This window comes from Salvelinus sp. IW2-2015, unplaced genomic scaffold, assembly GCF_002910315.2.
Source record: "Salvelinus sp. IW2-2015 unplaced genomic scaffold, ASM291031v2 Un_scaffold1135, whole genome shotgun sequence".
In the NCBI taxonomy this organism is placed as follows: Eukaryota; Metazoa; Chordata; class Actinopteri; order Salmoniformes; family Salmonidae; genus Salvelinus; species Salvelinus sp. IW2-2015.
In genome coordinates this window covers 323,004-350,293 of record NW_019942747.1, presented here as the reverse complement: position 1 = coordinate 350,293, position 27,290 = coordinate 323,004, and the positions used below count along the sequence as shown (strand labels likewise).

At 48.9% G+C, this 27,290-nt stretch overlaps 1 protein-coding gene across 1 annotated transcript; it reads right to left on the bottom strand.

Moving 5' to 3' along the window:
• Nucleotides 1-7,969: 7,969 nt before the first annotated feature.
• On the bottom strand, nucleotides 7,970-10,631 carry LOC139024175 (zinc finger CCCH domain-containing protein 18-like; the record flags this gene model as incomplete). Its single annotated transcript, XM_070438742.1, has 1 exon — nucleotides 7,970-10,631. A coding segment is annotated over exon 1 (1,947 nt), but the record flags the coding sequence as incomplete, so codon positions are not given.
• Nucleotides 10,632-27,290: the final 16,659 nt, after the last annotated feature.

Here is a 27,290-nt window from a genome sequence, read left to right as displayed (position 1 = left end):
CAGGGTGCTCTTGATGTGTCCGCACAAGTGGTTTGAGGACTAGTAGTTGATGAGGTARCGCACCAAGCAAGTGGAACTCTCGCTGTTGCTCCKCAATATGTTGTAAAGCAGCAGCTCCACGGAGAGAGCCGGGCTGAACGTGTTGACAATCTCCTCTATTGCTATGGCCAGCTGTGGATCCTCACTTACGTAAGCGAGGAGTTGACGTCCCGATGGATAGGGATCAACCCGTAACGCTCGAGTCGACATTGTCACACTGAACCCTTTCACGATGACTAAGCTCACGTTTTCTGAAGATGTCTAATACGTAGGAGCTCCCTCTGTCTTCCAGAGCGGCTTGGCAAGCTCCTTCTCGCAACGGAAAAGATGCTCTCTGGACCCGCTCGTAGTAGTCTCGTCATCTCCCTGCACGTCCTATCGGATAGCCCAAGGTGTCTGTACTATCAAGCGTTTGATGTCTGGTTAACGATACCAACGTGCTTTCCCGTATACTTACAAAGTGCGCAGCTTATGAGCCGAGCCTCCAGCATGGTCTGATGCTGTTCAGAGCCTTATGTTGTCTGTGTAGCAACAGGCAGACCTTGAGCAACCTAAACCGAGTGGTGGTTATTACCACTACTACCAGGACGACAGCGACGATGAGACAGCGACGACGACAGTGATACCAAGGTTCAGGCACGTGTGGTTAAGCTCTCCAATCTCAAACGAAAAGCCATCGACGTCCACAGACGTGATGTTGCGGAACCCTCTAAGACGACACGGTGACGATTCAAGTTTACTAATGTACCACGAACAGCTCCAAAGAGATGTATAGAGCTCTCGGTAAGCTCCCCGTACGTCACACGGAGCTCTAGTTAAGAGTCCTTACAAGAAGCTTCGCAAGGGCGTGTGGGACACTCGAGACATTGTCGTCTAACCAACAAAATAAACATCTTAACAATGGACTCTGTCGGTCTCAGAGGTTGCTATTGACATCAACTCTATCTCTACTATAGCAAGCACACAGCCAGGTCGCCTGTTAGTCCTTAATTAATTCAATCGACTAGAGCCCCAAGAGGTTGCCCGCATCATGCTGTGGTAACCATGGACCCGAGCAGCTACACGCTGAAACCACTGGAGACCGTTGTGCGTTTAGTGAAAGCCCCAAACTTCCTGGCCTCTCCGAACAGCACATTCGCTGAGTACATGACGGATAACATAATCAGAGCCTCGGCCACCAACAGTTCAATCTCGGCCGACGCCACTGTCGTGATATCGCAGGCTCACATGAGAGTTACGCTGTTCAGACAACAGAGAGACACGAGTCGCCTACTCGTTGGCTTTGTGTACAAGATGCTGGTGCCGGACGAAGTGGTTCCCACAGGTACGAAGTTCTGCAGGCGCTACAGGATCATGGACCAGCACGAGGCGCAGCAGGGCACCTACGACACAATCAGCAACGGAGTGCAGACTAGAGAGTACAGCCAAGTGTTCCAACATAGGTCCAAGGTGGTCACGATGCAATTCGGAAGCCTCCTGAGCGTTACAGTGCCTTCGGTGGCCATGGATCTGATCAGAAGAGAGTTGCACAGGGTCAGCACTTCCTGGGAGCTAACTTGGACCATTGAGGTGTTCAGATATTGTTCAGCTCAACCCACCTTGACAGACAGAATCGCACAAAGGACAAAGAGCTCTAGTTGAGCTGAGAAATTGGACTCTGTATTGGTGATGGCTGAACTCATGTGCGGTATGATCAACATACAGCCCGACTATTTTGTATGCGCCCTAGAAAACGCTCGGAGGACACTAGGGAGCGATAAGCCCTAAGTCATGATCGTGGGTGACATGCTGTTCCGCGTCATCTCCCAGAGAAGCTCCAATGGCATAATATCGTCTCAGATCGTCAGCGAGGACACCAAGATCACCCCGGAGTTCCCTGTGTACACCATGGCCAACGAGACCGGTAGAGCCGGGGTAGGCTACGAGTTCACCATGAAACAGGTCACCCAGCACGCTCTCGGTGACAAGGACCTACCCTTCACCTATGAATCGTGCTTCCAGGACAGGTCAATCGACATGAAGGTAAACTACATTAGAGTCGGAGGAGGCCCCACTGATAAGATCCCCATCGTGCAGGTGGACGGAGTGCAGATGGTACACGGTAACAACAGAGACACGTCCACTGAACACAAGGCCTTCTGTAGCTCCGAAGGATTCAAATGGGAATACTCCACGGTCGGCTGCATGGCGCCAGCCCTGTTCTCTCCACCACAGAGTCGGACGACATCAACTACAAGCGACTTGCTCAGCGATCACCCTGCGCCTCATACCTCCACCAGTATGACGGAGCGGTGGCCTGTGTCACTCTCCGTAGCCTACACCCCGTGGGTAACCCGAAAGAGCTGTTCAATGAAGCACGTCGTACGAGACTGCAGAACGATGTCAACTCCTTGATGAGAGCCGACCCCAACGCCATTTCTGTAGAAAAACTGGCCAGTCTCGGGTACAGTAGAGACTGGTACAGTAAGATAGAAAACTGCGTCCATACTTGAGTTCGACACACGCAACATGGTGGTACCTCGCCCATCTGACAATTGTGACAGGAACAGAAACAAGTCGTGCCAGAGCGCTGGTTGTTAGCCTCGGGTGGCTCTGTTCAACTCTTCGCCGATGAACAGCATCGACGACGAAATTGCTCAGATGGCAGCGAGTTCTCACTCACTTCGGAGATACAGAGCACGCCAAACATGTGCGAGATAACTTGTTATCCTTGAACGGGCGCTCCATACGGACAGGGTTAGAGTCAATGATTCAGTTGAGAATGAATATCCTGGCAAGGGAGCGTTACCCATTTCCAAATGCAGATGGACCAAGGGAAGACTTTTCTGGTCTTGGTTAACCGACCCGATCTGCGCAGTTTACATACGGCAGGTCCTCGCGTAAAAAGGAGACAGATTGCCATTACAGCCGAGGAACGTACCGTATTGTTACAAATTGAGGGATTGATGAACAGCCTAATCTCCACTGTTTAAGGGCATAGTTGGGAGCAGGCGCAACTCTGTGATAGCCTCCATGCCTGTGTTCTTCACTGTAACTGGCAACACGGAATATGGCTACCCAACTACTTCACCTTGGATGATGTGGACTATTGTAATCTCATGTACTGGATCATCCTCCCAGTCCTAGGTGCTAGAGTGTACCGCCGGGTCTAGTGACAACGGTGTTGACACTGTCCTCAACGCTATCCTGTACAGAGAGCACGACCTCAATCTAACCAACGAGCTGAATCTGCAAACGAGGAGCTCTCACGGTGATACGTTTGAATGGACAGTGCGCTTTCTCCAAGGTAGCACTACAGGAGGGCTGGTGTGATGTCAGTGAACAGTTTGAGCCTACCGCATTGACACACAAGCGGTGTACCGATGCCGGATTTAGCGATACGTCCCTGGTCACGTACATGTGGGCCATCAGACTGCAAAAGCTTGCGGGTATTAGCAACATCCTAGCCAAGGTGTTGATGGGATGCACTACAGCACCTTGTTGACTCACAATGTCATAGTGGATCACTACGACACCAAGTACTACTCGGGCATGTCCTACCTACTGTTCAGGGGTGTTCGTTTCACGGGATGTGGTGTCTCCCTCATGCAACAGAAGTCCGCTCTATACACACTGGGCACGGAGATTGTCTGCAAACCCACGTCTCACAATACGCACCAGGTGCACACCGTCAACCAATACTGCGAGTCTGTCGTTATACCAGAGACCCTAGACTCTCCCGGGGTGTACATCCCCAACTTGTACATGAAGGACGTACGAGGAGGAGACGTGCACATAAACACGGGCGGTCCCTTCGACATGGTGGTCGCGATGCATTCAACGGCTTTTGCCCAGAGTCGGACTGCTCGAGTGGCTACCGCAGACCTTACATTTTCACCACGGGCCGATCGGAAAGACTCAACGGCTCCGTTACTAGGGACGCTATGATGCGAGCACAAGCGTACACTTGTATGCCAATCTACTCCAGCCTTTCAGTTCAGCTCTCAGGGTTAGAAAGAAGCACGCCGGCAGACACCGCAACCAAGAGGAGAGTAATCATAAGCTATTCTGCAACACACTTCACATGGTGGAGTTTGAGAAGGGTGTACTGGATCCCATAGGGGATCCTTCAAGGATACCGTGGAGAGAGTGAACGGAGATAAGCGTACCACAGACATAATGCAGCCATGCTCGGGGTGGCCTTCTGCGGTACTTACAGTATAGGGCTGACATCTGACAAGAAGCTCATGTGCGCCGGTGATGTGAACCGGGAAACACTGGTTGATAGGCTAGCTCCTAGAATTAGCGGAACGGGTATATTTGCCTGCAACCCCATGCCGACACCTCTCTCTTAATCAACCCCATATTTAACAGGATATTCGAGAGCACCCGGTACTCTCGACACCTCCAGTGTTGACCGGACCCTGGCAGTACCATGGGAAATGGTTACCAGTAATAAACGTAGCCTACCCATTACAGCCACGGTCCGTTGTGACAAGGATGCGCAGTAGCGGTCTTTCACGCAACATAGCCCGGGGAGTGTGCGCATTGGCCGATTTCGTACTGTCATGCGGAGTAAATTTCTTCACCTCTCTGTACATGGACCCCATGGAACAAGAGAATAAGCTAACCCTGATTAGGAAGAAAGAAGAGGCCGCTGTTGACAGATCAATAAACACTGTTTCGAGGTCCATAGCAAGCTTAGATGTCAACATAGCCCTGCTCAAAGAATCTATGACTTCAGCGATAGGGGAACAGAAGGAGTACAACAAGTTCAAGAAAGAACTGATTTCCACGCAGATGGAGAGGGCAGACCTCCGTTATCTACTAGGAGCGCTCCGGGGAAGACTGGATGTACGGAGGTTAATTGGTGCAGTAAAGACTCTCTCTGACAATGTGGGACTGCAACTGAACGCCTCGGCCTACATCAACAGGCAGGTGTTAACCCTGGTTGTTCAAAGGGATCTGGACGATATGAGAGAACCAGTCACTAGAGTGAGCGTTCAGGACGCATACCGCGAATACAGTAGAACAAAAGACATAACAGCAGGAGATGTAGTATAAGCACATGTTGTGACATTGTGACAGTTAAGAAACAGTTCCCTGTGCTGCCATGTTCAGTATACTTTGGATGTTTTGTACATAACCTGTTAGATATATTAATGCCATTAAACGAACAAACATATCTGCCTATAGTACAATGTCTCTGGTCTACATGGATATATCCAAGTGAGTCATCTCTCGTGTATACACAACCAACACATTTGTATGTACAAACATATTTTATTTCAAGTGAATAGACATATTTTATTTCAAGTGAATGGACATATTTTATTTCAAGTGAATAGACATATTTAATTTCAAGTGAATAGACATATTTCATTTCAAGTGAATAGATATATACAGGTCAGTGGTAAAAAGAATATACAGGTCAGTGGTAAAAAGAATATACAGGTCAGTGGTAAAAAGAATATACAGGTCAGTGGTAAAAAAAAATAGGTCCTCTATATATCACGAAATCTAGGAACCACACCAGATGTMATTTCATGAGTCAAGGGACCCTTGTCAACCAACACATAAAAGGTCATGTTTCACCACATGGCCACACATTTAGACTGCTTTAACAAAATGTAATATACCCACATATACAAAAAACGCATTTGCTGTATTTTAAAAGATACTGTACCTCGGTGGTGGTACACACGCGAGTGAGACAATGTCATTACAACCGCTGTTGTGGTAGGAGCTAAACTCCTCAACGATATCTATATAAGTACCTCCGGAATTACCATCCATCTGAGGGGCATGTGATATGCAATATACCACATGTAGAAACAGCATTGCTGTACTTTAAAGGAAACTGTAAACCTCTGTGGTGGTACACACGCGAGTGAGACCAATGTCATTACAACCGCTGTTGTGGTAGGCGCTAAACTCCTCAACGATATCTATATAATTACCTTCGGAAGTACCATCTGAGGGGCACGTGAACATGGTATTGGCATGCCTGACTTTGAAACTGTAATTTCGATCATCTTTGGCCCTATCTTTGGCCCTATGCTGGGAGAACTGAGGTGTTACCTTTTCCATCCCTAGGCGTGAAGCCAGGAAAGCTATGACATGGACCAAAGTAGGACCTTCACTAGGTTTACAATCTAACACCATGTTAAGCTGCCTGTCTGGTGGGGACCCGTACTGAGCTGTAAACCACCTACACAGATAGAATACCATTCGTCTAAACTCTATGCTTGAGGTATGGTTCTTCAGTGTGCTGTCAACCAGTGTGAATACCTTAGGCTGCCCTCTGCTGGGCATTGAAGTGCACCACATAGTTAAAATAATCTGAGGACCCTAGTGACACATTGAACAATCTTGGCAAGGAGTCATCGGGCCCGATCATGTTCGCCGTTTTGGGAAGGGTCCGGGTTCCCACCACGACGTGATCCCAGAAACCAGGTATATGAGGGATGCAGACATATCTGCAGGCCACCTCTTCTGGCATTGCTTCGTTTACCCAGTACTTGAAGGACATGGTGTCCTTCTCTGTGACGAGATGGTTGAACACTGTGTGGAAAGACAACACTGTCAGTTCAGCTACATTACAGGGCTAGTCATAGTAGTAGTATAAAAAGTTGACATAGAGAGATCTAGAAATAGTAATATACCTACCGGGTCTCAGGGTGTCCATGTCAGGGGATTGCTCCTTATTCATTAACAGCTGCACATGGACATTGACTTCATTGTCAGTTTTGAACATATCACCTATGTTGAGTTCCAGATCCCAGGCCCCTAAATGCTCCAGAGCAGGGCAATTGGCAAGGGTGCTGGCTGTGGTGCTTACAGGGGCCCTTGTGGATGACATATTGTGTAGGCTACAACCACGTTGTTGACTGTAACACAGTGTGCATAATACACAGCCACAAGCACATTGTATGGGCCTGTTCAGCTGAATCAAGTAGGTGTTACATATGACCGCTCGGTTGAAGGTGGTTGTACATGCGGAGCATATAATCAACTTTTGCATCAAAGGGGATATCATCGCAATTGACAACACTGGATCTCCATCGCTGTCAAGGTGCTGTAGACTGGGATCAGGCGCTAGTTCTTCATAGGTGCCAGCTGCTTCAGATTGTGGTGGTGTGGGGAATAATGACCTTTGCGACTGTAAAGCTGTTACTGGCTTGAGCTTGTACACATTGAACCCATGTATATCAACAGTCGGCTGTGGAGTGTAAGGTACTTGAGATATTGGTTGTTCGGGATCTAGGACCACGGCATCCTCCTTGTAAGGTACTTGAGATATTGGTTGTTCGGTATCTAGGACCACGGCATCCTCCTGCTGTGGTGTAGACACTTGAGGATCGGGGTCCTGATGTACCTCAACCAGATGGGGATCCAGCTGCAGTGCCGATTGTTGTTGAAATATATAATCACTACATGCCCTCTCAAGATCAAACATGGAGTTGTCTGGGTACCCTGTGGAGGGCATGTCACCAATGCAGTCATCATTGAGTGAGACATCTTTAGGTTGGGTTACCACATGACAAATGGCGCTTGATGAGAGTGGTATACTAGAGGGCTGGGGGTCAGTTGTAGCAGAAAATATTAAACCGGGACAAGGGTCAACGTTCCACTGTGGCCTACTGAAATGTGGCTCAGAATCATAGAAGTGAAGAATGTCACACTCTGAAAAGGCGTTTACATATTCCACATCGGTCAGCATATCATCCGGAGCTCTCTCTATCTCGGTAGCCCTGTAAACAGAAGAAAGAAAGGCAAGACATAAGACACATCTCTACCCAAGGCAATCATTACATTTCCACAATAACACAATGTGTGTGTGATTCCAGGTACACATACGTACGTGACACACATGTGATGATATCCAGGGCAGCATCAACCTCATCATCCGATCTATCACACTATATCCCTTTGCAATGTTATATGATATATCACACCTGTATCCCTTTGCAATGCTATCCAGGGCAGATTCGGTCCCCTTTGAGTTAGCACACCCGGACCTGGTTAGGTCCTCTGTGGCAGAGACCGCATCTTCAGCCCTATCTTGATACCCAGGCGCAGCTAATAGAATTCCATTGTCAACTCTACATTCAGGCACATTGCAAGACATTTCACATGGTTCACCCAAACGTTGGGATCCTGGCTCAGCTGCAGACCTGGGGTTGGGTATAGTGTAGGCTGTCTCCGGTGTCTGAATTTCAGCAGCAGACTCTGTCTCCGGTGTCTTTATTTCAGCAGCAGACTCTGTCTCCGGTGTCTGAATCTCAGCAGCAGACTCTGGCTCCGGTGTCTGTATTTCAGCAGCAGACTCTGGCTCCGGTGTCTGAATTTCAGCAGCAGACTCTGGCTCCCATGTCTGAATCTCAGCAGCAGACTCTGTCTCCGGTGTCTGTATTTCAGCAACAGCGTCTGGCTCCGGTGTCTGAATATCAGCAGTGGTGTCTAGCTCCCGGGTCTGAGTCTCAGCAGCAGTGTCTGGTTGCTTGGGCTGGGTCTCAGCAGCAGTGTCTGGTTGCTTGGGTTGGGTCTCAGCAGCAGAGTCTGGTTGCTTGGGCTGGTTCGCAGCAGAGGTAGCCTCGGATGGGGCCGACTCAGGCTCTGTGTCATCTGTTTTGGGGGGATTAGATAGAGTGTATACAGCCCCAGAACACACATCATCCTCTGTATACTGATGCTCTGGGTCATTATATACATACGGGTCTGAAACAGGGTCCCGTTTGAGTCCAGCCACTTTGGTACGTTTTAGTTTGATAGGTACACTATGTTTAATTCGAGAGGATACCTTTTGTATGACATGTTTGGTTGCAGAACTGTGACAGTCATCCTTGTCATCATTGTGATTGTGAATTGAGACACTGGAGGAACTTGAGCTGCTGGAGCTCCTGGAGCTACTTGAGCTGCTGCTGGAGCTCCTGGAGCTCCTGGAGCTGCTGGAGCTCCTGGAGCTGCTGGAGCTGTCATCGCCGCTATCATCTGCAACTGTTTCTGTTGTTACTTTAGCCCTAGATCCACTGCCACAGTGGTCACTTTCAGCATCGCTGTCATCTACAGTGGGTTCTATAGGTACGTTAGCCTCCTCATCATTGGTATCCGTGACATGGTTATGAACCTCAGATGTGATATTGTCTACATTGTCACTGTTGTGCTGTCTCTTGCTGAACATCCAGGTCCTCTTTCTGTAACTCCCCTTAAGGCTGGACTGAGAACCAGGTTGATTGTAGGACATGTCGACCGCTCTATTCTTAATATTGTCCAGATCCCCACGTTTCTGATGTGGGCCAGTGGGCGATCTATGCGATCTAGGCATGCTGTTGCGCGTTGAAGCACTCCCCTTGTCATATCTACCAATCCTTGCTAGTGTGACATTGCTACAGGAGACCTCGGGACACACCTTTTGAGCTTTAACAACTTTATTGGGTTCTTTGCTTCGCCTACTGTTGACAGAATTATCGTTCATGTCTCTGCCGTCCCTGGGAGGTTTGGACCGGCTGCCGTCCCTGGGAGGTTTGGACCGGCTGCCGTCCCTGGGAGGTTTGGACCGGCTGCCGTCCCTGGGAGGGTTGGACCGGCTGCGGTCCCTGGGAGGGTTGGACCGGCTGCGGTCCCTGGGAGGGTTGGACCGGCTGCGGTCCCTGGGAGGTTTGGACCGGCTGCCGTCCCTGGGAGGGTTGGACTGGCTGTTGTCATTGTCATGACGTCCGTGTATCTTACCAGTCTTGCGTTGTTTGTCGACAGGGTGAACGTTAAAAGGTTGCAGTATCCAGTCCGGAGGTATACGACGTTTCAGGGATCGACTGTCATCCCTGCAAGGGTTGGACCGGCCGCCGTAACTGCGAGGTTGGACCCGGCTGCTGCCATTGTCATGACGTTCGTGCATCTCACCATTCTTGAGTTGTTTGTTGACAGAGAGTCCGTTACAGGTTTGCAGTATCCAGTCCGGAGGCTTACGACATTTCCCCTTTGCTGGAGTCGGAGCGTGACAAAGGGATTGTGGCTGTCTGTTGTACTGTTTTGGAGGTCTATTGTAAACATTGGTCTTCCGTGACAGTCCTATGTCATGACTAACTTGTTGTAACCTCTGTTTGTCAGGCCTACATCTTACGTCAAAGGGTTGGGGGTGTCTAGGATAAACAGGTACATTGTGTGGAACCAAACGGTCTCTTTGYTATGTGTTGCGGWCCTCTGTATTACAAAGTCTGTCCTTAGCGGCTCTTTCGTACCATCTTCTCTGTTGRATGTTGCGCAAGGGAGAGGGTGTTGATTCTCTTATTTCTGTATACTTCAACTCCTAGGCCCATAATTGTGTTGCTGGTAATACCTTCACCTCTGTTATTGTATTGAATAAAGGTCATGTGACATTGTAACTTGTCTATTGTTTGTAATTGTTATTGTTTTCCCAAAGTACTTGACACTAGCACTGGACCATCTTCATGGTTCAGCTGCAAAATATACACTGGAGTTAGCACTGTCTGTGTAACTGATTTATATATAGCTGAGGCTCCTCCTAGACCAGTCAAGGCTGTTTGAAGTAGTCCACAAAATGTGTCATCAAATAGACTAGATATTTTTCCTGTTTCAACATAGGTGTTGTCCTGACCTAACCTAGTAGGTGATCACACCGGTATGTACCAACCACTGCTGTTCTATGGGCTACCGATACCTCCAACCCCTGCTGAATCTTCCATTCCATGGTATGCAGACCCCTCAAATCTTCCAATAGCTCTTGATATGTCCAACCACTGTTCCTCTAAAGGTGAGGTGATGAATTCCAAACCCTTTAATCCTTAGGCTAGTTGAAATGTCACACCGTGGCTTACTATCCAACCACTGCTGTTCTATGGGCTACCGATACCTCCAACCCCTGCTGAATCTTCCATTCCCTCAACTCTTCCAATAGCTGTTGGTATGCCCAACCACTGTTCACCTACAATACCAACCAGTGCTGGGTCTTCCAACCGCTGTTATTCTTAGGCTAGTTGAAATGTCACACCCTTGGGTTACGTATCCAACCACTGCTGAATCTTCCATTCCAATGGTATCCATGTAACCTAAAATCTTCCAATAGCTCTTGATATGTCCAACCACTGTTCCTAAAGGGTCTGGTGATGAATTCCAAACGGAGCTGACACCTCTGCTCACTGCTGGGCTGTCCAACTGCTCTTATGTGGATAAAGCTCAGACTGGCTCATCCGAGCAGAGCTGAGTTATCCATTTGTGACTAAGTCTGAGGTCTGTTAGGGCTATGTCTGTTACAGATTGTCTATTTGAGAGTCAAGGGTGGGAGGGTTGGTAACTGCTTGCAATTCCATCTATGGCTGTAGCCAACCTAGAGAAGGCAGAAACATAGTCACCTTATAAGGCATGTTGTTTAGCCAGCAGCCTTTCAGTCCGCATGCATACACCAAAAGCAACTGGCCTGTGAGCATTGGAAAGGGCTTTGTCTACCAGTCACACATGTATATGAAGGTGAGTGATTATGTGGATTCTGCCAAATACATAGTGTCAGGTCTATTTAAAAGAGTATCTGTTTTTGATTAAAGGGACCAACAAGGAATGACCTTTATTGTTACTGGTAAAAAGTGAATTATCCTAAAGGCTGCATTTCATTCTTCAGTCAGTTGTACTCTGTGTAGCCGTTTGCATGTGTCTGTGTATATAGAAAGTGGCACAGTAAGCGTTGTTGTCACATATGTTTATTTTCCAGTATGTAATCAAAGCATAGCAGTGTTAGATGTCAGCAGGCTGTAGCGAAATACAGATATGTTTCAATGGCAGAGTTTAGAACTACCGCTGTTCAGTTTAGAAAACACAGTTTATAATGAACTATTGGCTAGATTTCCTAGCGACCGAGACCAACTATGTAGTTGTTCAACTGGTATGCAAGGTTGTTCTGTTTGGCTTCACGCAGTGTTTTGTAAATGGTATCCAGGTAACTGACCATGTCGTGGTGCACATGTTCCTTGAGCACTTTTGCAAGGTCAGTTGCGTTTCTGATAAGCTCAGCCTTGCTCTTTGGTAGGTTCAATGTCCATACAAATCCTTTCAAATTTCCTCTGTCTAGGTCAGACAGTATATTCAACACCTTCTCCATCACAGCACCTTTATGCGTATTGATAACCTTGCCATATGCAGCGAAGATCTCGGGTTGTACTTGACTTGAGAGGTGAGTGTAGTCACTGCCTTTGACGGGGTTCACCAGGTCATTGCGATGGATTTTTCTGAGCAGGATGTTTAACACTGCCCGGGCTTCCGCTCCATAACGCAATGCGATACCTTCTGCTAACAGGGTTCTATCCGTCACATAATCCAGGTCCACAGCACTGCTGGTTTGTTGATGCGTGATATCTATCTCGTTCATAAGAAACGTCATTGACTCAATATCATCGCGGGTTAACTTGTTCAAAATCTGGCGTATCTCCTTAGGTGACATACCATTATCATCTCGGTCTGAGGATGATGCAGGGTAATTGTCCCATGTTGTCATGAAGGTATTACTAGTAATATCTCCCTTCATTCTGGCAGTATCGATCAAGGTCCGGGCTTTATCCTGTGTGCCCGGTATAGACTGGATACGTTCTAACTCTTCATTGTTTATCATCCTTTGTGTAAAGAGAACATCTGCAATATGGTCCAACAACTTCATCTTGCCAGTGGCATCCTCTATGTAGCTTCGTCTTTTTCGGGTTAGGATATTCATGGTTTCGGGGTAGTCCGTATGTGACACAGGAACAGCTTGTGAACTAGGCAACTACACTTTGGCTCTGCTCTGCGCCTCAGCTTCTGTTAATAATATATCAAGCTTTCTTGTTTACAAGACTGAATGTGGTTGGGTGAGTTTTGCCCTGTCGTATATATATGGTGTACGGTTGGATAATCGAGCCCGCTTTGGACATCACGGGTAGTGTTGCCACAATAGGGTGCTGACAAAGACCAGTTGTATATACCAGCAAGGGTTGGATGACACAGAGGCTGTTCCATATCCAGAGCACCCAAGTGAGGTAACATTGCTGTAATATACATTTCGGGTAGCTGCTTAGAGCTTGCTCTTAAGTGTACTTGGGTCAACACACTGTATATATACACACTATCCTCTCATACCGTGATCCGAGATCCTGGGTTGTGTCAATGTATAGGTAATAAGGTTATTTTACCAGTATTGTCTCTGTGTAACAACTTAAGCATTTCTCTCCAGTTGTAGTAGAAGGTAGGCTTGTAACTACCCACCGAGCCTTGAAAGTTGACAAGGTAACCTGGATAGGTATCTATGCGCACCTCCGACATCCCAACATCAGGGGACAGTTTAACATTGAAGTAATACACGGGACTGATCGGCTGTGGCTCTAGGTGTAGACGGTCGGAACTGACCATCTGTGAGACGACTGCCGACTGGTTGAAAAGGAGACAGAGGATACAGCAACAAGGTTTGATCTGTTCARACTCTCCGGGGTTTGCTCTGCTCKGCACAAAGTTGTTGTAAGACTCTGGTGAAATGAGTGAGGGTAACGACTTGGGGGTGTTCGGAACATTCACCAGCATACCCTTACACGAGGGTCCGTTTGCACACAAAGGCAGTGTATGATCATTTAGCATGCTCAACAACAGGGCTCTGTCGTACACGTTACGAGCCAGAGACCTGCCTGGTATAGCACGCTCTGCTAGTGAGGCTACAAGAGGACGTGGGTTGTTGGCAAGGAGTTGCATCACGGTCAGCACGGGAGTGCAGCTGCAGCACATTGGGTTGCGGTCACTGTCAGACGTGCAGGTGCAAACTTGAGGCGCGAAGCACTCGTGGAATAAGGTTCTGATATCCGCCGTCGACAAGTGTCTACTCTGCGACACCTTGTCAAAAACACGCAGTCTGATCAGGTCCCTATAATCAGCAATCTTCTCCTCATCATATGCCACCATAGTGTGACTCTCAGTCTCCTCAATCGGAAGAGTGGTGCTGCACCATAGTTTACGGGTCTCACGTCCGGGGCAGGGATCTAAGCTCCGGGAACACTTCGAACAAGAGGTGCCCTGTTTCCTACATTCAGAGGAGCAGCTGGTGCACATCCAAACGCAGCACACTTTCTCCTTCAGACCTTGAAAGCAGGCGCAGACTGAGCAGATGAACCCTGGTAGGGTTGGACACGTTGTGAAGTGAGGGGTTGTCAAATACCACATTGGGTTGTTTCTGAAGCAGGTCGTGCATACCCTTACGTTACACTGACAACGGAGTTTAATGCCAGCCCTTTGCCTGTCTTTACTGCTTTTAACCAAGGACACTAGGCAAACAAGACACTTAGCTCTGGACGCTTTGACATGCTCCTTATTGACTTTGCCAATGTTTCTATACTTTACTGTGGATACTCTCCTGTATAGGTTTGTTGCTTTTCGGACTGAGCTCACTAGTGTCTGTGTACGCTTCTTTCCGCAATCTCTCAGCAGGCCCTCTGGAACATCACCGGAGAACAAGGGGTTGTCTTCGATGGAGCCGGCAGGTCTGTGCTGTCCGCTGTACAAGGCGCTAACGCTGGATCCTGTCCCTGTGATAGGTGACAAGATATATGTACCGGGAGCGGAAGGTGTACGGTTGAGTGATCTGACAGAAGACATGGTTAAGCCTTGCCAAGCTCACAAATACAACTTTAGAAACACAACGGAGCTGTTGCTTGGGTACGCGTCGCGGGACAGTCAGTGCTCTTGTGAGTCTTCCTCTTGTGTGTCCGTGGACCAGAGCAAGGACATGTCGGAAGGACGTAACATCTCTCCTTTTGTAGACAATGACCCAGCCAAAGCCCTCAGTAAAAGACCAAGGGGCGGAGGGAGAGGCGGGAACAATGGGGGGTCCAGGTGCACCACCAGAACCCTCTGGGCCTACGAAATTGACAACGTAGTGACGGCGTACAGGTGGCTGATGCAAAATCGAAGTTACAAATACCCAAAGTGCTGTGACACGGTGATTGTGTATCAGCTGAGAAAGTCTCAAAGTCTCCCTTCGGGTCTGTACGTGTACAGGACCCACCCGCCTCACTTTGGCTGCACAGTGGAGAGGCCCTTGACTGTTGTGGAACAGTTCAACTTTGTCAGTCAGTCCGAGCCCTTCATAAGCCGGGAAGGCCTACCCAGTTCCATTACCGTAGAGATGTTCCCAGGGCGTGACAACTTTAGCGCCCTTTACGTGATCAACCGCAACCTTGCCATGTCCGTACCCGAGTACGGTAACAGAATGTTCGGAGAGGCTAGAGCCCTGGGGATAATTGAGGGCTGTGCACCGATTACAGCTGTCGCATGCGAGCACCACGAGGTGGCGATGCGGACAGAACGAGTGTGTGTCATCGATCTACGGTGGAAGGGGTTCCACACTAAAACCGCTTGCATCAAGGCCATACCCAGAGTGAAAGGACTGCAAGCCGTTAGGTGTGGTCAACCACAACTCCACATTCCAAGACATCGAGTGTAGGTTCTCACGTGGATATTCGGCCTCTCCAACGAACTACCGAAAGAGGTGCAACTTATAGACTACAAACGTGAAGCGTACGGTGTAAGGTACATACTGATGGACATGGAAACGTTCCCAGGCGTTCTCCACAACCTCCGAGTGCACAACCTCGTTTTTCATACACACGCACTTGTGGGGCGATTTACATTGGCCAGAAACGCAATCGCATGGTGTCTGAAGGTAGAAGTAGAATAGGCTCCCCCTGTGAAAACGTCTCAGCGTTTGCATTTTGGTACGAGTTACCCGCTTTGGGATACTGTCAACCCACACCGTTTAGTTGCGGGGTTAGGTACGGGATCACCCCGTCACTAACAGAGGAGTTTAAGAGCTCCCTGCTAGAGTGGGCACTGTCGAAGGATGGAACTAGTTGCTTGGCTATTGCGGTGCAGCATACCCTATACTATCATGCCGGGGAGATGAAATACAAGATGATGTTATCCCACACAGTCATGGACAATGACACCACTCTGCACATGTTCAAACTTTGAACATTCCCATGTACCTACAAAATACCCTGACATACACACATCACACACTCTCACACACACACATCACACACATCACACACTCTCACACACACACACACACGAGGCACGATATTATATGATATTTACATAACTGGAGGTAGTGTAGGACATGTCAGAGCCCTATGCAATTTGTGTTCTAACAACAAGGTCTATGATCGGTATTAAACCCATAATCCCTATCTGCTATTGTTTGTAGTATCCATAATGGATTGCCAGGATGAGGTGGTGAAGTGGAAAACTATAGCGGCAGCTCTTCACCAGGGAGCTCTCGACCACTGTGAACCATTCCAATCTACAGGCGAGGCCATCGACTACTTGTACTGCCACGGGGCAAAGCAGCAGCAGCAGGCTTCGTGTTCCACAACCATATCACGCCAACATCATGACTTCTACTACCATCCCGACAATGTACCGGGCCCCGTGGGGCTAAGTACGTTTTTCTCTCACACGTTAGGGGATCTTTGCTTACTGTGCAAGTACATATTGGTGACCGTAGATGCACAACGGTTAAAGTATAACTTAGTCAATACAAATACAAAACTTTCCCAAGGCTGGATTCCTGGGGAGGACTTGACCCTAAGTCGCTTGAAGCACCTGGCTGTTATGCACACCCCTTACTTTGTACTGTTGTTTTTGGACCTTGTGCGCAACAAACGCTACCTGTTCCATGACACCGCTTCTGCTAGACACAGTATCGCTAGCTATGTGTTCAATCACCTCAAAGAAGAAACGAGTACCAAGGTCTTCGAAAAAGATGCCGATTCATTCAGGTTTTTGAAGCTATGGTGGAGATTTCAAGACAGACGAAGTACCAGGAAACTTAACATGTCTATCCCTTCGTATCTCGAGTTGCACACAGGGATGGCTACATGGAACCCAAGGAATGACCCTTTTCTAAACAGAAAACCTGAACCTCTATACACATTCCTGGCGAAGCACTGTCTATGCCACGAGATATTGGAGAGAAACCCGAAAACCTTATCCAACACTTTAGATCTGTCACCCAGAACAGCTACACTGACTGAGGGACAGGTGTCTACGCACTGTTTGAGTCTTCCAATCCCCAGGTTGCACATTGAAGACATTCTACATTCGGCTGTAAGGGTGTGCAGCAAGAAGCCGAATCACTCTGTGCTTAATGGCTCTGACTCTGGCCTCCTCGTAAGCGTTCATGCAGACACCATGCAATGTAGCACCCTACTGGAACCCAGGCTTGATTGTCTATTATTGGAAGATGTGGGGCATGCCACCGCTGTGATATTGCATATCGTGACAACTCTCCAGTTCGAATGGCAGACCTTGAGCTCTTGGATGGCAAGCGTGAAAAGCAAACGGCCAGACAATGGGCTTGCGTTTATCATCCGCAAGGTCTGCCTTGAGTTTAATGGGCTCTCTTAGAGACATGTGTCAGCTAGACAAGAGGCCTCTAGAAAACTTTATACCGGACCGGAGGGTGGAGAGCCGAAACTCGCTACAGTGTTCCTTGTCCACAAGGAGACCGGAGACGTGCTATCGTTGTTGCCATTCGTCTCCTTGCCCAGGATGTATAGGTCTTTGAACCATACCGAGGATGAGGACACCTTCCGCATGGCGTGTGCTAGCTTGGCATTGGCTATGGTGTACGCTCACGTCAACTGTGACCAGGTTGTACAGAACAAACAGCAGGAGCTGAAGAAGTACTGGGGCTCGGGAGGGTCATTGTCAAACGCCAAAGACCCAGTGCTCGCAGGACAGTACCTGGTCTCGGCTACAGAGGAGAGACACGGCTGTAGAGAGCGGGCCTTGTCCATTGTGAACATCTGTGATTCTGCAGGACCGGACTGGTGAATGACCATACATGGTCTAAACTTGAACCAGATGAAGCGGGATTGAGAGATATGACGAACGTCGATATTCCTCATGTATGGTTAGGTGAAATATCAAGATCTCCCAAAGCTCTAAAGGGTAGGCTGCAAGCTCTGGGCTTCCGAGACCCCCTGTATGTCAGCGTTATAGAATTGCTGAGGGAAGACGAAGCTGTCCGTATCAGAGAGTTAAACAAGACCTTTCCTACGCCTAAACCAGAGGCCTGCCTGGGATTATGTAGTGTGTTGTCAACTGGCAACCCAAGCCGGTTTGGAACCGTTTGTCATGTAATGACTCAGCTGTTAGCTCCTATGACTCCTCTTACAGTGCTGCAGGAGGCGGACGCAAGAATAAGCGCTCTAACAGCAGGGTTATATCTGGCCTTGCACAAAAGACCCCTCACATTGATGACTCAGATAATGCTGTAAACCACATACAAATGCTAAGCAGAGAGGTTATCCGGGAACCTGCTGGCTCCTCGAGGTCCTCCGCTCTTCCAACATCTGCCAAAGGGACAAAAGCCATGTACCTTGACGCCTACAATGTCAGACAGTCCGATTGTGATGTGGAGAACGAGCCTCTGCCAGAGATCTCGACAGACCTACACTTGACTGCAGACACTAGAAGCGAGAATGTGTACTTCGAGCAACTGACCCAAGGAGAAACATCTACACACCAGAGTTTAAGGGATGACACGGGCATTCCTTCTGGGACACCCTGACAGCCTTGCTTCTGAGAGGTTCATCAGTTCAAGGATACAGTCTGACACGGGCTCCCGTTATAGCATCAAGAACGACTTCTACACCAGCACCAAACCTGAATACAGTGCTGGTTATTCAGACGTTGCTACCTTTCTGTTTGATTGTTTCGAAAAGCATTAAGTTCTAATCCTCACATGCTCAAGAGGACTATACATAACGGATTACGGGCTGCGACCATAGACAATGCCAGTGGACTGACTCTGTCACAGTATCAGCAGCAAAAGCCGGAATTCCGTGTGATGAGAACGTAGCCCTTGTGTCTCAAAAACCTGCTCCGGGTATGGTACATGTATACCAAAAACCTGCGGTACCCCAGATGAATCAGCAGATGAATCAGCAGATGACCCATCAGGGGGAAGAGTATGTATACTTTGCCAAACCAGGCCCGTCTCGGCTGCTAAAGAAACCTATGGTGGTGGGAGATAGTCTGCAAGTGAATGTTGACAGAGGGCTAACCGATAAAGATAATGTGCATCCGGACATGGACACAGGTTTGAATTCGTAGGTGCCAAATGGATGAGTTCATGAAATTTAACTCACGGTGGAAATCGTTGGGTTTAACAAAGCCACCCTGATGACCATGGGAATTCCAGAATACCAGCAGATGGTCTATGTCACATGTGCCGGTATGGAAGAAGCAAGGTCGAAGGATAAAGTGATAAACCTGGCCCCGAAGCATGTCAGCCCCATAACTAACCTTGTGTAGATCTGACACATCCACCACAGTGCAATGGTTGGGTGACACCGAAAGATCTGCCCCCGGTTGTAGGACTGTTACGCACTGATCCCAAGCGTCATAAAATAAACTGGAAGCTTGGTGTTGAATCCATTACACCATGCTATAGTAACCTGAGCTATCCTGTCAACATGAGTTACAGCAACAGGATTCCCTGTAGTACACTGAGCTGTGAACTCACATTCAAACGTACCAAACGGTGAATGTAGCGACCCCTCCGAATAAGGGATTTAAACACGTCGAGCTGATTATCAGCTCCTACCAACTCTGACTAAGGACGATTGCCGCAAACTACTGATGGTTAGAAGTTCAGACACCTTGTACCTGGGAGCAGTCTGTACCATCCAAAACGTAACCGGTCTGTTGGTACACAGGGTGTTTGCCGATGGGAAACTTCTACAAGATATCTTGGACATGCACACCTCTCTGCAGGTGCACCCCTTCGTGAGCAGGACCTTCGCCCTGCATATGATGACTGTCCCCTTTACCGACCACTCAGGGGTAGGGGTGTTTGTTGGAGAGGCAGTCGGAGAGTGGAACCTAGGGTGTGTGAATGGAAGAACATTATGACAGAGACGGAAAAGTTCATCCTTGCTTACTAGTTACTACAATGCCTCCTACGAGTACAGATCCTAACTCTCCGGGTTCTGGGCTTCACCATGAAGTCTATACAACCTGCGAGGATATGGCGAGGGAGTACTGGATTCAGAGTGGACTTCATTGGGTGCATAGTCGACACTATATACTGTGGCAAAATCGGGATCCAATGGGGGGAGACACAGAAGTTTAGCTACCATTCTCAGGACAATGGACCAGCTGGGATTGCTTCACTTTCTACCAGGTAATGTGAAGAATATTTTGGTCGAAAGCTACACAAGTCTCTTTCATACAGAAGGCAGGCAAAATGGGAAAAGACGGGACATGCCTATTCCGGTCCAGAGCCAGTTTAACCCTGATACTGACAACCTACTGTATACTGTGTACAACCTGTGTGCATTCACAACAGAGGCCATGTCCGCAGCTAGTACTTGGGAGACAATACTAGGCTCTGGCAAGTACGAAGATGTGGACCTGCACACTGTGGGAGCAAACGTTCAACCCTACGGGCCGTTCTACATACAGATTCACAACCAGTGTTTCAAATGGAACAAGGTTACTATAGTGGAGCCCGTTCTCGAAAGGGTTCCAGCACTGGCTGTGGTATCACATGTGTTTAAGGGTAACACTCACGTGCCAGAAGGTCGCATAGCTAAAGCGCTACAGCCCAAGAAAATGTTATCCGTGGCTTGCCTAGGTGGTCCGAACCAAGCTTCTAGAGTCTCACAAGGGCCATTGGCTGCAGTCTCACAAGCCCATTGGCTGCAGTCTCACAAGGACCATTGGCGCAGTCTCACGAGGACCATGGCTGCAGTCTCACAAGGACCATTGGCTGCAGTCTCACGAGGACCGTTGGCTGCAGTCTCACGAGGACCGTTGGCTGCAGTCTCACGAGGACCGTTGGCTGCAGTCTCACAAGGACCATTGGCTGCAGTCTCACAAGGACCTTTCCCTGTTGCTGTGAATGTACCTTGTAAGGACAACCAAGAGCTTAATGGTGCACAGGAAAGCGGTCCTAGACTAGTGTTAGAAGAACACAGCGTGTATTATAATGTATACTGAGAGTTATAAAGAGTAGCTTATGTGTGTTCCTTGTGTTTATTTCAAACTGTCTGTGGTTATGATACTTCAATTGTAGTCCCGTGTTTATGATATGTACATTAAAGATGGAATACCATAGTAGAGACATTAAAGATGGAATACCATAGTAGAGGGTGTCTCAGTGGTTGTTTATTTCACATTGATCTCATCATTCAAACACAATAGGTAGCAAAGACATCATCATATATATAACCTCTAGCAACTAATAAAGATGTGAAGCTTAAACATGTACCACAGGTTCATAATGATGGGCTTTGATAAGGAAATGAGCACACCCTAGCTCATAGATGGGGTAGGAGTTTTCTGTAATCACGACTGGGAGCTTTTTGTGTGCCATGAGCATGAAGGTAACTTCGTCGACGCTCAACCACCTATCCCGCTGCATGAGATAATCAGTCAGAAGCTGGTGGCTGGTACAGTTATTCAATGTTAGGTACACTGTGATTCCGGAGACATTATTATTCGTTATCATATATTTTGAGGTTTCACTGACCATCTTTTTGCGAACATCGCAGTACCCCTTTTCATTGTCATTGTCTCTGAATAAACCCACTAGTGCAGCTACAGTGTGGAATCCGCAGTAGTTATCGGATGGCACTTTGACAACCTTAAGGTTGTTCAGCCTGACGTAGGCTCCTAATGTACCTGTGTGATAGCAGTAAGATGTAGGCGTCTCATGGGGTATCAACATGGCTAGGGCAGGTCTTTGCCCATCACGTGCCAGACTCCCTTATTGTAGCAGATGGAACCGGGAGCCCACATGCCATGATAGTGTTGGTTCGTGAATAATAATTGAAGCCGTCGACGTTTACCTCTACGTTGACTCCAAACAGGCCTCCTACAATTGCCGTGATGGGTATAAATCGGGACTCTTCATGGCACGGGCTATTGTACATTTTATATATGTCATTGCAGACTCCAAGCGACGTCACATTTTCGACACCGAAACTTTTCACTGCTAGGTGTACCATCACGGCCAGAGATTCGGGAGTGTATGGTTCCTCCGGTGCAGTAGTGTCAGTCAAGACTGGCCCCCTGATGTTGTCACTGGGCCACTCTTCGAGTACATGAAGAGGGCCCACAGTGCCTCTATGAGTGTACGATGAGACATGAGACATTTGCTCAAGTCCACGCTGCCCTCCGTCTTCGTATACACAGTGGAGGCTATGTTTCCCATGCAAGGCGTTTCATTACGCTGCTGAAACAGATGACTTGGTGCTAATCCGTGGCTCAACTGTACCATAGTTAGGAATCTGTGGCCTTTGTGAAACCCCAAATGATCAAAATTCTCCACCAGTAGCCTTTGCATAACCTACGATGTTGTATGGCATCGTCTCGTTCAGTTACCTCAAGCGCCTCATCTTCCCTAGATTGAGCGTGAAGGTCCGGTGAAAGGGAGACATTTAGCTCAGAGGCACAGCTGCCACCTGAGGTCTGAGCTTCTTCAAGGGGATCTAGTTGTAATAGCTCTCCTCCCCGTCGTCCTTGATTGTCATGCTTAGAGCATACTCGAGGTCTGACTGATCCTGGCCCTCATTACAAACCCAAAGCGAGTTGCACACGGGTCAAAATCGATCTCAGGTCCTTGAAGGGACTGCGCGATCGTCTAGCATGACACCTAGTTAAGCTACCCTTGATGCTACTGTGAAACCCGTGGGCCAGATCCCAAGGTACTCGAAGGGTGTTCTTGTTGTTCGAGGTAGGAGCCGTCCCCGTGCTCCTTGACGAACCACCTGTCTCGGCTCTCTATTGCGCTCTTGACACTGTTCGGAATTAAGTTAAGAATCTTAGCGTAGGGCAGCTGCGCTAGCAGTTCCGGAACGTATAGCTCTGCAACGCGTAGTAAGGTGCCCGGTCGAGCAGGTCGCAGAACACAATCCTTAGAGCCTGTACGATTTCTCTAACGTCAAGGACGTTGCATTGTACGATCCATTCGACAGACGCTCAAGGTTCAGAGATAGGCATAGGTGTTTGTCAGCATCCGAGCCGGTTCGGGACAAGCGATCCTTCAACGTGGGTTGCATGTGCAGCGCCCCAATGTACACCAGCACGTACCAGGCTGCGAAGTACAACAACCCAGCTGAGGTAACTGTGAGGTGCGAGCCTGTGGTGTCGTCATCCTTGGACAACTCAAACACGCGTGCCCCGCATGCTGCGAACGTTAAAGCTATGGTAGAGCTCACGAGTGATCAGGCGCGCTGTCACCCTCTGCCGCCAAAACAAGGTAGCAACCCTTTGTGCAACAGCTTGATGTTAGGTTCTTTTCTGATTCACTTATCAGCCTGAGACCGAGTAGAGTGTTGACTGGGCCCAAAAGGTGCTTTGTGTAATGCTCATAGCTGACCTTGACATGGCCCCCGGTGCTCATGGTATGAAACGTTCTAAGATATCTGCCCTTATGCATCTCCACCCTCTCGCTAGCAGCTCGAGAGTGTACACGGGGCTGGTGGACACAGGGAGGGCCAGGGCTTTGAAAAGCTGATAACACGCCCTGGTGGAGTTGACAAGACGGGCCATATTCTAGCTGAGAACCTTACAGTGTTAGGAGTCCTCAACGTGAGATCGTCCAGAGCTGATGCGCCACTCTAGGGAAGCACAGCACTAGGGCTCGTGCTATCACGTCTACCTCTTGGGCTCTGGCTTCCATATTATCTGGGGCCTTGGGTAGTACGTCCACGGCGTTGCAGATGTTGACGTCGTCCTCGCTTCTAATCGGGTACACAACGGTCTCTCGCTTAGGGAGAACCTGTCGTTCTGAATAATGAACTGTAACAGCTCTCGGTTGGGAGAGGGGCACCCGTTGTCGCAAATGACCTGGGGTGGCTTGCCTTTGTCTGTTTTGGGTCCACCTGGCAGGTGATCATTGGCGAACATCACAACGAGAGCCTCTAGGTCAGACGATGCCGCCTTCTCTTTGTAGTCCTGGTACCTTGCTGAGTGTATCACGGTGCACTCTGTCCACGCTTCTAGCAAGTCATCGACACGACACCCCTTAGGCTTAGGCATGTGGATGTGATACAGGAGCCAGCACAGTTGAATCACAGCTTCGTTTCGCACCAGCCAGTCCCGCTGCCGAGACGCCTCCACAGCGGCACACTCCATGAGAAACACACACGATGCCAGGAGCCGACTCTTACATTGGACACAYGTGAGTTTTCTCATGCGGTCTTCAGAGTTGCGCACTGCCTGCACAGCGGACCAAGGAGTGTAGCCGCACCATCTCATCTTGTCCAAGATGAACGTTACCAATCTGTAACTGTACACATGTTTGGGTTTGATCGGACATGTTCCATGGTGAGCAAATACCATTGACCCGGTCTTGTTCTTCATGACACTGTTCAAATCATAAAACTCCTGGGCCCATCCTAGCTTCAGCTCGTTGTTGTTATCGGTTAATTCCTTGCGCTCTTCAATCCAATCTGAACGAAGGATTTCATGAAGCACCGGAGCCAGCATGGCGTCGCAGACAAAGGGTCCGAATAACTCTATGCCTTCGTTCATGTTGTTTTTGCTCAACAGCCACTTGTGTGCCAGATACAGTAGCCCGTCGTCGTTTTTTTGTTCAAGGACTATTCTGTTTAGTTCTGGCATATGTGTGCAGATCAGACCCGCGAGCCTCAACCTCAGTACCGAGTGGATACATGTGTCCTTTGCAGATAGCCATGTGCCGTTCGGCGACACGTCCTGCATATGTATCGCACCTTGTAGGGATATAACCGTGCTATTGTTTACGTAGAATATGGGAGTCTCAGAGTTTTCAAATGATGTAAATTTGACCCGAGCTGCCTGGTCTGTAGCTTCCAACACCTCCACGTAAGGTACCATGCTCCCGGTCCGCGCCGCTTGGAAGGTTACTTCGAGGCTATTGTGTATGCCTGTACATCGTATTGACTCTGCCTGACTCCAATAATCGGAACAGTGTAGACATGACTCGTAGTCGACATCGTCGCCATCTCGGGTATCTTCTCCTCTGCTGTAGAGCAGGTAATCACAATCTGAATCCATGCTTTACGAGCCCTATCCTGGATACAAGTGCTAGATTAGTACCTACACACGCCGCTCCAACATTGCCTCCTAGTCGGCAGGGTTGGTCACTGCAAAGCCTTCATCTCGGCGTACCGGCACCGAGATATCGAGTCTCTGAGCTCTGATTGAACCTGACCGACCTGCAGCTCGAGAGAGCCCTGGTTCCTGATCATCTTTCTCACTTGGGAGACAAGCATAGACCTCTCGTAAAGCAAAGTCTTCACAGAGATCTCACCGGCTCCGACCAGGTCCTCCAGCACCGTGAGGTCGCAGCGGATGTCAAAGTGTAGGTCGGTCATGCACGAGTCCCAACTCCAAGTTGCTGAACTGCTGTCTAAACGACTGCGAATGTCCCGTATCGCGGCGTCAACGAGCCCTTTACGTTTCTCAAAATCCCTAGGCGCTGTCGAGAGGTTGTAATCTATATTCTTCAGCGCCCGGGCGCAAGCTTCTCCCACGCCCCTTGGGGTGATAGAACCCACCTTGTGTAGCATGCGAGCCACGTAGGCCTTTGCCTCAGACCAAGGCTCCCCGTGGCTTAAACCAGGCCTGTCCTGAGTCAGGTTGATAAACTCCATCACCGTGATGTCCTTTGACACCTTGGAACACATCTCTCTCCACACCTCTATGTACCGAACGTACAGATTGGTGTAGCGTTGGAGGATCATCCTGAGCGTCTCGCTGTCGGTATAGCACGTGTTGAGGGCTTCGTGTACGGCAACAATGTCACTGTTGCACTTACCATCTTGAAGACCAGGCTCTGTTTTGACAACATCTATAGCTTGTCTCCTTGCAGCCAGGCGAACCATCTCCTGTACGAGGTTGTTACGCCCCAGTGCAGCCTGCACCATGTAGTGGAGATGATTGTCGCTCGAATCGACTCTAAGCTCTGGGTACCTTTCTAGGACCTTCTTGAAGCCTATCATAAGCTCAGACACTGTCTTGGTATAGCTGGCGAGGGTCCGTCTGTAGTTCTCAGCTGCTGCCTTACAGTGGGAGTCATAGGCTTCGCATCGCATGCATCTACGTTTGGAACCGGTCGATCGAACGCCACGTCCTCCTCCGTGCGGCTTTTCTCTCTCTAGGTCTCCCGAGGTCCACTTTGTAACTCTCCGCGACGGAATGGACATCTGCCCCGCTCCGGGAGTGTCCTCGTCATTGTGGTGGTCGTAGTAGTAATCGTGGTCGTTGCCCTGGTCGGAGCAGGCTATTGACATACTCTCTTCGCTGTCGCTATTTCCACCAAAACTTATAACTCTGAGCGGGTTCCTAGGTACATGATCAAGGGAATATTCTGAACTCATACTGACGTCGTGGAACTCATGCTCCTTCTCACTCTCATGTTCATATGTCACAGAGCCTCGTTCCATTGATTTCACCGTGTCTTCCTTTACAGAGTCCAGGGGACAGGTGGACAGAGCTGAGTCCGGCCTCGCAAAGGACATCGCCTCGTCCCTGAATACATTTTCGTACTTTGAGAAGATATCTGTAACCACTCTGGTCAAGGTGTCTCTCAAGGGGAGAGAATGATCAAAGGTGTCAGCCCTCTTCCAGAGCGAAAGGGTTTCCTTCACGCTGACCATTGCATTGATACAAGCGTACCCGGTAGTGCTGGATACAACTCTATCGTTGCTATGAGGCCCAACAGGTGTAGTGCGAGACCTCTTGTTCGTATGTGTGATAAGTACATCTTCTACATCTACACCTGTCTCAAGTGGCGAAAGAGCCGACTCACGGAAGATGAACTCTCGAGCTTGTTCGGCTCCCGCAGTGATGTATTCGCCCAGTTAGATCCTAAATGGATATCTACGTTCATGATGAGGTGCAGGATCTTGTACGAAGGGGTACTCGAGAGGTCTCTTGAGTTGTCACCCCTCGGTATATCCAATAACGTGTACAGGGTGCGGACCGGTCAGTGTACATTCACAACGGTTGACAGCAGAGGATATGTCGTCCAAATCGAGAATTACACAGACCTCCGTCTCCCCAGGAAACTGTCGGTTGGCGAGACTGCGTTTGCAGTCTTTGAGGAGACCCTATCCGTGTTCTCAGACGTGGCGTTTAGGATACAAGGTGGCGGAGCGCCAGCACTTCCTTCCCTGGTGATCTGTCGACGCTCAGACTCACAAGGTACCGTGGCAGGCTTGTGTTCAAACTGGCAGACGCGTTACACG